Source organism: Nicrophorus vespilloides, unplaced genomic scaffold (assembly GCF_001412225.1).
Source record: "Nicrophorus vespilloides isolate i.1.1-1 unplaced genomic scaffold, Nicve_v1.0, whole genome shotgun sequence".
NCBI classification, from domain to species: domain Eukaryota; kingdom Metazoa; phylum Arthropoda; class Insecta; order Coleoptera; family Silphidae; genus Nicrophorus; species Nicrophorus vespilloides.
Window position 1 is genome coordinate 29,338 of NW_017099582.1, and position 10,604 is coordinate 39,941.

The window sequence follows — 10,604 nt, forward strand, 5'->3', positions numbered from 1 at the left end:
CTTATGCAGCAGTTAAAATGCTAAATAGTTACATAACTTTCAAGAAATCAATAAAAAAAAACTGAAAATGAAACTCGTATTATAAAAAACAAATTATATTTATAATGTATTTTGTGTACATCTAGAAAACTTATATAGAAATATACTACATTTCTTAAAATAAATCAATTTCCTTATCGATGGAAGAGAGAAAAAACTATATATGTAATGAGAGTGAAGTGGTTTAATGAATGAATTGTGGTGTGAGGTTTTTGTTGTTGTTGTTGTTCGGTAATTGCACGTTCTCGCAAGAAGCTAGAATCCAGGGCAGGAAACAATGCCATATAAATTATACACGCTGATAGCAATTATCATCGGCGCGGAGAGGAAAGTAAAAATTCCAAAGCCATAGAGAAGCCAACTGACAACAGGAAACATAAACCATGCGATGCAGGAGCAGCAACAGCAACCTTGGAGCGAAACCTGCTGCGAAACTTCCGAATGGAAGAGAGCAGAGAGACAATGAGCGTCTCTCTTAAGATCGCGCTCTCTTCTTTGGTTTGGTCTTTCATTGATTGAAAACTGCACGCACGGAAGAGGAATACTAATGTAGCTGGAGAATTAGAAGGATCAGAAGGACGACGATCATTGAGGATGAAACGAACTTTGTGGTGGCTCCGTTGAAGATCTCGATTCTGATAGTTCTTATAGAATGTTGATTAGATGCAAAAGGTTTTGGAGTAGTCGAAGATTTTCGTTGTACCTCTGTAGTTGGTATCGTGGTAGTCGTAAAGACAGCGTCACCTTTAACTAATGTAACTTCATCCTTCGACAAGAAAACTTCAAGTTTACCGGATTCCTTCAAAACGGAGCTTTTATTGTTCACAAGGAAAGGCACCTTGTACAACTTTTTATTCACCTAAAACATAATTTTATTATTGAAAAATTCATTAATTACTTAATTGTGTGTATACTTCAATTTGAAGAATGTATTGTCCAGGCAATAAGATTCTCCAAAATTCACCGAATTCTGAAGTCCTGAATCCGATATTTCTACCCTCGATCTTCAATTTAGCTTTAGTTTTGCTGTTACCATCGACGATGATCCTTCCTTTGATCCCATTATGCACTTGCAGGCAGAAATCAATCAAAGGCTGCAAGAAGACCATCAATCCAAGCACAAAATATTTAGTTTTTTATAAAGTACTTCTTTATTCTTCATCCAGAGATCTTCTAAATCTTTGGTCATTGGTGTCTTGCAGCAGGACAACTCCAAGGTCAACTCCATGCAGCCGTGATCCACGTAATTGTAATCTTGCATTCCGCCTGGAATTACGCAACATTGTTTGTATATCTTTCGGTGTGTGAAGCAAATTTATTGAAATAATTGTTTACCCGTGAAGGAATACCATTCAGCTCCGTTCGTGATGCCGTCTTTGAAGACTTTCTCAGTGTTATCTTTGTACTGACAACCTTTGACCATGGTGGAATGTTTTCGGGCGTAGCTCAACGACAAGTGTCTGAAGACGTCGTCGTCCGGCGTCAATGAAGGCTTGTTTTCTTATACAAACACAGAAGATAAGTTTAACAAAACATTAATTTCATGTTTGAAAAGAAACAGTTTAGTACAAAGCATTCAAAAAGATGGCGTTGCTAGAAACAAACTAGTTGAATTTTGACACAAAGATGGCACCATGTGTAAACATTTTAAAAAGCTGTAGAATTTGACTTTACTAACATCGTATCATCGGTTTGGAGGAGAAGGAAGAAGAGAAAAAACTGTTTTTTTTTTCTTCATCAGATTTACTGGTTTTTCATATATTTTTCTTTTAACCTGAAATTATGTTGTTTTTTCTAGGTTAACTTTGAACTGACGTGAATAATGTTTATATTGAAAGTACAGTTATGCAACCAACGTTGATTGTAAATAATTAATTGCCTAGTTTTGACTTTAATACAAAACAATTCTTATGGGTTGTCAAAAGTTATATTTAACCCATCCAATTATTTTCTTTATAACATGTTGCTTAACTTTTTTAAACTATTAAACATTAACTTAAATATTAAATTGATTATCGAATTTCAACGTTAATATTTATGTTTCACAATTTTTATTTGATAAATTGATAATACTCACTTTCCGTTGACGTGTCGTAAGGGTAATTAACGACGAGGGCGCCACTATGCAAACTCGCAGATAGAACAAAGGTGTTGTTCTGGAGCCAAGCTCGAACTGCTTCCGTTTCCGGTTGCTTAGTCTCGTTTCCCGTCCAACTGAAATCTCTATTCAAATCGACATTTCTTCCGTTCAACCTACCGTTTTCCCCTTCGCAAATACCAACACTGAATGGTCTATAACCATCCGGATTCATAGTAGGCATCACATGTATAACAGTATTATCCAAAAGCCATCCTATCGTAGAATTAGTCTTGTAATTTTCACCCAAATACTGCAAAAAATACTTATAAAAAAAAACACTTTTCTATCAACTTTAAGAACCTCAATGAATTGCAGCAAAATCTCCCTTCCAATAGCCTCGTTTCCATGGATATTTCCAATAAGTTTCACGTGTGGCTTCAACGTTCCCACGTTCTTTGTTAATCTCAGCACGAGAAGATCCACACCTGAAAACTGGATTGAACCAAAATCGCAAAGCGAATTTTCTTAAAAATCACCTTCGTTGGATTTTCCGATTGAGTATAAAGTGGAGATGTCTTTGTGCACTTCGGTGAAGTTCTTCAAGTAACTGGCGATTTGCTCGTTGTTATGGTAAACTAATGGTAAACAATTGAAAAGCCCAATTGAAACAGGAGCAGCAGCACGTACAACGCGTACATCGTCCGATCAAGAACAACTGTTACTTAGGGAATACTCAACAATAAAACAAAAGCTTTCAATGCCAATTAATCATATCAAGCGTTGAAACCGCAGAAAATTATAACAATTGATAAGATTATCTAAAGCTTAGTTACAAAAGATTCGTTTTAAATTACGACTTTCATTATATTCGATGCTATTCATTTCGAGTACAAATACAAATTTCAAAACGCGATTTTTATAATCAAAATAATGTAATTTTACAATATAATTCAATATCTCCAAACCTCCAAATAAGAATCATCGACCGCAGGACAAAAAAACCACAAAGATTAGTCATCATAATTATCAAAATGTTAGATAATTGTTATCAAAAAATATGAATTTGTTAATTTTTTTTTATGTAAACAATTAATTTTGTACTAATAATGTTTGTTGTAATATTTATAAAAAAAAAGTAAACAAAAATATTTGTATCAAGAAAACAAACGTCAAACAAATTAAATGTCAAGAAGTGTCAAATGGATTGCTGGAAGGAAACGGTGCTGCTCTCTCTGCAGCAGGATCTGAGTGAAATAACTGCAGTTATTTGGGAAATGCTTGACGTCGTTCCCAATGCCAACTTCAATTCTTGGCTCTTCCCAACGAAATTTTGTAGAGATTTGCTGAGCATCCAAATGAGGAACAGCGCTGATTACACCCATCACCTAGAGCACATCTTGGATCGGTATAGTTTGTATGAAAAATACTGAAGAAGTTTTGTAAAATTTCAACATTTCAGTATCTACTACGTCTTCAACATCCTCTTAATCCATCTGCAAGAAGATACAAGTAATGCGAAGAAAGGCATCTCGAGACCTATAAAGGTGACATTGGGAAAATGCGTATTGTCAGTATGGAAAGCCGTAGCTGTTTTGGTATCAAAGGTATTTTTTTCTGATTACTTGTCAAGTAACTTGGATTATTGTTTAATTACTTTTTATAAGTAAGTGTACTTGTTATAAAATAAGTTACTTGACAAGTATTGCGTACGCTCATTGGTTAAGTTTGACATTGACATTAAGTAAAATACGTTTCCTGTTGTTCCAATAGATGGCGTCTCAATTAAATTTGTTTATTGAGTTTAAATAATTCAATACTGTTTTTCTTCACAGAATAAAAGCAAAGATAAACGTTTACAATCAGAATTGGAATTATGTCATTGTAGTTCGCAAACTGATTACGTTAATTCGGGGAATTGCGATAGCTGCGACGTAGCGCTCGTTTGCTTGAAAAGTGTATCGGATTCGCTGGAAAGGAATCTAAGCTCTTCGCGAACTTCTCGGGCCAGGTGAGTTCACTGAAAACAAATTGTTTGTTTTGTATCAATTTGTCTTTCTTTCAGGGAATCTCTGCAAGCGAACGCGTTTCGCGTGAATTTGAGCAATTGCATGCACAGCATCTGCGAAGCTATAGAAGATGATGTGATGAGAATGGCGAAGGAGAATTATGCACACTATGAACAACTTTCAAGGATGTCTGGGGAGTTGTCGGAGGCAAGGGAAAAGTTGGCGAGCGAAGGAATTGCTGCGATGGAGAATCGTGAGGAGATTCGGAAGTTGAAGGATTTTTTAGCAAAAGGTACAGTAGTTAAGATACTTAAGTTTATGAGGACTGAAAGAAAAGTTATTTTGAATTTATATTTGTAATAAAATTAGTTAGATTTTCATATGCTGAAATTCCTCAAATCAAACAAAGATAACTAGCTTATTGAAAGTATCTAACCTAGTATAACCTAACCTATAACCTAAAAAAAAATCTTGTGTTGCTAACTTGATCCAAGAAACATATAACTTAACCTAACCTAAAGTATCTAACCTATCTTAAACGTTGTCCAAATGAAGTATACTTTTTTTTAGTAAATAAATATGTGATAATTAAATAATATGTAATACTAGATGTTTATGTTAAGAGAAATTCGGGAAGCAGAGTCTGCACTTGATGAACGAAGCTTTGAGCCGCGAAAAGAATAAGTTGAAGGAGGAAGTCAACTTGTTGCAGGAGAAAATCCAAAGATTGGAAAAGTCTTCAGAGCATCTAGAGATGGACAAATTTCGAACGGAAAATGAAAATGAAATGTTGAGAAAAGAAAATTGCGATTCGAAGCGAAGAGAAATGTTATTGGAAGAGGAATTGGATGGATTGAAGATGAAATATAGTGCTTTGCAGAGCGAAAATACAGATTTGAAACTACTCAACTCTGAGTGTCGTGTTCAGGTGAAATCTTTGAAAGAAACGATGGATAATTTCGATTCGACTTTGGGACGACTTCGAGGGAAGTTTGAGGACAACTTTGAGGTTTCGTTACGGTCGATGATCAAACAGGAAACGAGCTTGAGCAACATTGAGGTAATGTGCTGAAAAATTGTGGTTTTATCGTTTCAATTTTTTCGTTTTCGTTTCAGGATAAAATTGCAGATTTTTTGACGATGAGTAACCGGGGAACGGAATGCGCCGAAAATTTGCAACGACTCGCAGGTAATTTTTCTTCCTATTCTATTCCCGTCGTTTTGGAAACGTAAAAATAGCGCAAATCCAATGTAAAAATACTAGAATACGTAAGTTTAGAAATAAGTTGCTTAATTTATCACGTTTGTGAAAGAATGCGCGAATCGGATGATAATAAATCGCGGGATTTACAAGTTTTCGTTCAAATTGTGTACAAACATTCAATCAAAAAGCGCGAATTTATTGTGGCCCCACGTATCTCACTCACTGTTTGCTTTAGTTTAGTTTAGAACCTCTCAAAAGAGATCTTTTTTTAAATTTTTTTGGTAGACGAATCGTTATAAAAACTATTTCGGGAAAGGCGCGGGTTTTCCCGGATCCCACGGAAAATCCGATCGTAAAACTTATCGTAAAACGAGATTTTTTTTTCTGTTTGTTACGCTGATTAGATTGGTTGAGAATAATTGCAAATGTTGGATGTAAACTACGAGGAAAATGCGCTTCAATTTTTTGAGATTTGTGATTTGAAGGAATTTCCTAATGGATATGATCACAAAGTTTTGTTTAAACCCAATAATTTGCAAACTTTCTGAAAATCAATACTGAAAATATTAAGATTTTAAGATTTTAGTATTTTATGAAAATTTCATTTTCTATCCTCCATTTCAGACAACTAGATTATATCGTATACTATACAATGACCAATCTAATGTCAAGTACTTGTCAAGTACAAAGTAGTGTGTCGCGTAAATTTTCATTAAACCGGTTTTGTAAAAAAGTTGAGATTCGAAAACCGGTTCTTTCAAAAAGTTTGTTTTAGTATAAATCCTAATTTGAAGTTGCAACTGAAATTATTTCAGCACTTTCAAGTAAAAGTTTTAGGAAATCCATTGTTTGTTACGCTGACTCGATTGGTTCAGAATAATTGCAAATGTTGGATGTAAACTACGAGGAAAATACGTTTCAATTTTTAGAGATTTGAAGGAATTTCCTAATGAATATGATCACAAAGTTTTGTTTAAACCCAATAATTTGCAAACTTTCTGAAAATCAATACTGAAGATATTAAGAAAGATTTCAGTATTTTATGATTCATCCATTTCAGACAACTAGATTATATCGTAAACTATACAATGACCAATCTAATGTCAAGTACTTGTCATGTACAAAGTAGTAATTTGAAGTTGCAATTGAAATTATTTCAGCACTTTAAAGTTAAAGTTTTTAAAATTAAATTGTAATGACTTATGACTGTTTTTCCTGTGAATTTTAGCTTGTTTTCTTTGTTTTTAACGTCTAAATGATCTAAAAATAAATTAGAATACGAATTTTAAAATTATCCAAAGCAATTGATAAAAAATGTCCATGGTAAATCTAATTTCAACACTTTATGAAAATTCAATCTTATATTTCTTCAAAGTTTTAAGAATTAAAAACGTGCATTTAATAATGACTTATGACTGTTTTTCCTGTGAATTTTAGCTTGTTTTTCTTTATTTTTAACATCTAAATGATATAACAATAAATTAAAATAGTAATTTTAGCATTTTATAAAGAAATTGATGAAAATTTTCCATGGAAAATCTATAATCTTTCAGATTTTTTGTAGTTTATCAACAATTATCGTACTAATCATAACGAATACTGCTATTTATAGCTTTTTTTCTCGTTGTATCAAAACAGGAAGCGGTTATGTAATAAAACAATTAAACAACGTACGCACAATTTACATAATGTGCGTATTACGAATAATTACCGTTACTTTACAAGCATTTACTCGAGTCCGGTATTTTTATTACTTGCCAAGTATCGTGTAATGGCATAAAATGTTTAAGTACAATATAGCAACAGTTTCTAAGTAGCTTATCAAGTGTTGCTTTGTGCACTTTGCATGCACGAAATCTCCATGACTACGACCTTCCCAAGTATTTTGTTCGAAAACGATCTTACAGTTTTTACATGACTAATCCAATGTCAAGTAATTGTCAAATACAAATTCTTTGCGCACTTTGTAAATACTTGTTAATTGTCAAATATTGCGTATTAAGAAAGATTTATTCAAAGTTCAAATTATAGCCGCACGTATCTAAATAAAAATCTTGGTTCAATCACCTGAGATGTTCCAGAAAGACCTTATTTTTCCATCAAATCTTAAGAAGAAATGGTGCAAAATGAAGCACTTTTCTATTATGTATTGTACAGTTTGTGTGGCTTTAATTGCACGGAAAATTGTGGTGCGTTCCTCATTGTCATAGGTCGCTAACGAGTGTACAAATAAGACGGTTAAGTCGCATCGTCTAGCGAGGAAAATGAGAAGAGAGAGATTACGCATTCCGATTGCGTAATCTCGGTTTTTCGAATTCGGGATCCGGACTGGATTTTATTTTCTTGTTCCTCGTGATTTCGTTTCGTGTGAATCAAATATTTACTCGACGAATACCGCTCGATGTCGTTAGTCTTTCCAATAGAAAAAAAAGCAGACGTTTTCGATAGTTTTTTTTTGCATACATTCTTGTTTAAATAGTTAACTTGTCAAGATCAAGGTTTCTCTTATAAGTCATGAAGTATTTTATATGTATTGAATGTTTTCGAAATATAGAATGATCAATTTTCTAAAATTATGTTTGTGTTATTATGATTTCGATTTCGATTAATCAATTCATCCAACTAACATTGCTTAACTTTAAGATTCTTTGAAAGTGCAATTTTTCATATCAATTCTCTAAATGTTTAGGATTTAGGAAATTTTTAGTAATTTTCAGGAATAAAATATTATTTATTTTGTTTTTGGTTTATAGGAAATCCATTAGAAGATATGACTCGTCAGATGGAGCTGAATAGCAGTAAAATCGAGAAGTTAATGGCAGAGAATGACTCCTTGTCGATTGTAATAAATAAATTGAAATTAATAAAACATCAGTAGATTTCAAATTATTTTGTATTATATGCAACTGACTATACAAGAATTTATAAAAATAACCAATTTTTCAATAATTATATGAACAAAACGCTTATTTTTCAAATTATTAAATATTTTGCTTAATTTATAGGTATGTTTAACTTTACAGAATGGTCTGCAAATTCGTATTTCCAATAAGATCTGTTTGTTATAGGCAACTTATAATACTTACTTGTATGTCTTTTCACATGATTTTCTCGGAAATTATAAAAGATTTAATGGATTCAAAAGAAGCTTAAGAAAGCTGAATGTTTGGGGAATCTAATGTGTATTCATACAATGCTGTAGTTTTATCAATTTGACTGTAATTCGCGTTGATATTTCTGCAGTTACGTAATGACAATAAATGACAGACAAATTATTTGAATGTCTTTATCTTTTTAATACGTGTTTATTTGGTTGCAATATTAAACAAATTATTTAAAATTTTCGTTTGAATGTCTTCACTAATTATTTAATTAAATCTTTAAACATGCAAATTATAGAAATAATGCTATTTATAGCTTTTTTTTTCTTGTTGTATCAAAACAGGAAGCTGTTATGTAATAAAGCAATTAAATAAGGTACGCACAATTTACATAATTTGCGTATTACGAATAATTACCGTTACTTTACAAGCATTTACTCGAGTCCGGTTTTCTTATTACTTGCCAAATATCGTGTAATGGCATAAAATGTTTAAGTACAATTTAGCAACAGTTTCTAAGTAACTTGTCAATTATTGCTTTGTTCACTTTGCACGCACGAAATCTCCATGACTACCATAGATAAACAAGCATTTGTTCATCACGGCACACCCAAGTATTTTGTTCGAATTTTGTTTTCATAATCAACTTCATTACCATTGTAAACTATACAGTTATTACATGACTAATCCAATGTCAAGTAATTGTCAAATACAAATTCTTTGCGCACTTCGTAAGTACTTGTTAATTGTCAAATATTGCGATTTAAGAAATATTTATTCCAAGTTCAAATTATAGCTGCACGTATCTGAATAAAAATGTTTAACTTTACAGAATGTTTAGCTTTAACAGAATAATTAACTTTACAGAATAATCTGCAAATTCGTATTTCCAATAAGATCTGTTTGTTATAGGCAACTTATAATACTTACTTGTATATCTTTTCACATGATTTTCTTGGAAATTATAAAATATTCAATGGATTAAAAAGATGCATATGAAAGCTGAATTTTTGGGGAATCTAATGTGTATTCATACAATGCTGATATTTCTGCAGTTACGTAATGATAATAAATGACAGAGAAAATGATTTGAATGTCTTTATCTTTTATTTCATTACCCAACAACTACACAATCCAATTAAATCAAATTTCTAATGTTCGTAGTTTGTTTGGTATAAGCTTTCAAGATTGAGCAATAACAAAGTAATTAATACGTGTATATTTGGTTGCAATATTAAACAAATTATTTAAAATTTTCGTTTGAATGTCTTCACTAATTATTTAATGAAATCTTTAAACATGCAAATTAAAGAAAAATGATCTTTTCAAAAAGCCTAAATACATATTAATTTTATATTCTGAAAGTCTGTTATAAACTGTCAAAGTTGAAAATGTTGCGTCTTCACGTTTTACTAAATTATTCAATAACCACATAAACTAATTACATCATTGAATAAGAGTATAAAAGATAAAAGTACAAGTTTTCATAATCAAACAACTAAATTTTCAATTATTGTCGACTTTCTTGAAATTTTCAATTAATTAACTAAATATTTCATGATTACTTACTTACCTTCGTTGCTATGGTCACTATATCAAATCATTTTTTGAATCAACAGTTTGTTGTTTCTCCAACAAATATCGATTTACGCGTTTTACAAAAAAAAACTTGGGGTTGTTAAAAAGTTTGTAATATATAATTATTGTTAATTATGTTTTTTGTTGTTGTTGTTGTAACTTGAGACAGTTCGAATAACTTGGCTACCCTAAAACTTTATTTACACAAATGTCTTGTCCCGTTACAAAACTCGAGATTGTGAATGAGCACGTGAAAAAAAAAAGAAAGGAGGAGAGAGAGAGAGAATTGTACAATTAACTTAATTGATGCATGCTCAAATATTTAATGTGATGAAAAGTTAATCGTTGAATTGATTCTTATTGGATTTAGTGCGGAGCATCGAGTAAACGCTTACATCAACTGAAAAACTGACAGGTATCTAAGTAGAATTAACTAACAAACAATAAAGAAACAAATCATCTCCTCCCAATCTCCCAATCATCAATCATCGCTACTTAAGTAAACTTAAAATTAAGTATTTACAATTATCTAAAGACGCCATCACAGGTCTCTAGCTTCAAGGAAAGAAAATAAAGTTAAAAGTAAAGAAGTGCAT

At 31.9% G+C, this 10,604-nt stretch overlaps 3 protein-coding genes across 3 annotated transcripts; 2 read left to right on the forward strand and 1 right to left on the reverse strand.

Annotated features, from left to right (window-relative positions):
• Positions 1 to 247: 247 nt before the first annotated feature.
• LOC108564819 (carboxypeptidase D-like) lies at positions 248 to 2,824 on the reverse strand (the record flags this gene model as incomplete). Its single annotated transcript, XM_017923967.1, has 7 exons — positions 248 to 898; positions 954 to 1,133; positions 1,187 to 1,305; positions 1,375 to 1,539; positions 2,117 to 2,429; positions 2,480 to 2,604; positions 2,656 to 2,824. Coding segments are annotated over 7 exons (1,386 nt in total), but the record flags the coding sequence as incomplete, so codon positions are not given.
• Positions 2,825 to 3,318: 494 nt separating this feature from the next.
• LOC108564817 lies at positions 3,319 to 4,879 on the forward strand. Its single transcript, XM_017923965.1, has 5 exons — positions 3,319 to 3,524; positions 3,579 to 3,723; positions 3,952 to 4,127; positions 4,182 to 4,417; positions 4,735 to 4,879. The coding sequence occupies exons 1-5, from the start codon at positions 3,319 to 3,321 to the stop codon at positions 4,776 to 4,778; spliced, it is 807 nt and encodes a 268-aa protein (XP_017779454.1). The 3' UTR covers positions 4,779 to 4,879.
• On the forward strand, positions 4,778 to 8,397 carry LOC108564818. The gene is made up of 4 exons (XM_017923966.1): positions 4,778 to 5,185; positions 5,242 to 5,314; positions 8,083 to 8,171; positions 8,335 to 8,397. Exons 1-4 carry the CDS (start codon positions 4,778 to 4,780, stop codon positions 8,395 to 8,397), a joined length of 633 nt encoding a protein of 210 aa, XP_017779455.1.
• Positions 8,398 to 10,604: the final 2,207 nt, after the last annotated feature.

Bases quoted from the DNA above. Each gene is read 5' to 3' on its own strand.
- LOC108564818 (XM_017923966.1), top strand. From the start codon at position 4,778: ATGAACGAAGCTTTGAGCCGCGAAAAGAATAAGTTGAAGGAGGAAGTC. The intron at 5,186-5,241 runs GTAATGTGCTGA...TTTTCGTTTCAG, and splicing joins CGAGCTTGAGCAACATTGAG to GATAAAATTGCAGATTTTTT. The intron at 8,172-8,334 runs GTAATAAATAAA...CTTAATTTATAG, and splicing joins AGAATGACTCCTTGTCGATT to GTATGTTTAACTTTACAGAA.
- LOC108564817 (XM_017923965.1), top strand. From the start codon at position 3,319: ATGGATTGCTGGAAGGAAACGGTGCTGCTCTCTCTGCAGCAGGATCTG. The intron at 4,128-4,181 runs GTGAGTTCACTG...TCTTTCTTTCAG, and splicing joins TCGCGAACTTCTCGGGCCAG to GGAATCTCTGCAAGCGAACG. The intron at 4,418-4,734 runs GTACAGTAGTTA...ATGTAATACTAG, and splicing joins GAAGGATTTTTTAGCAAAAG to ATGTTTATGTTAAGAGAAAT.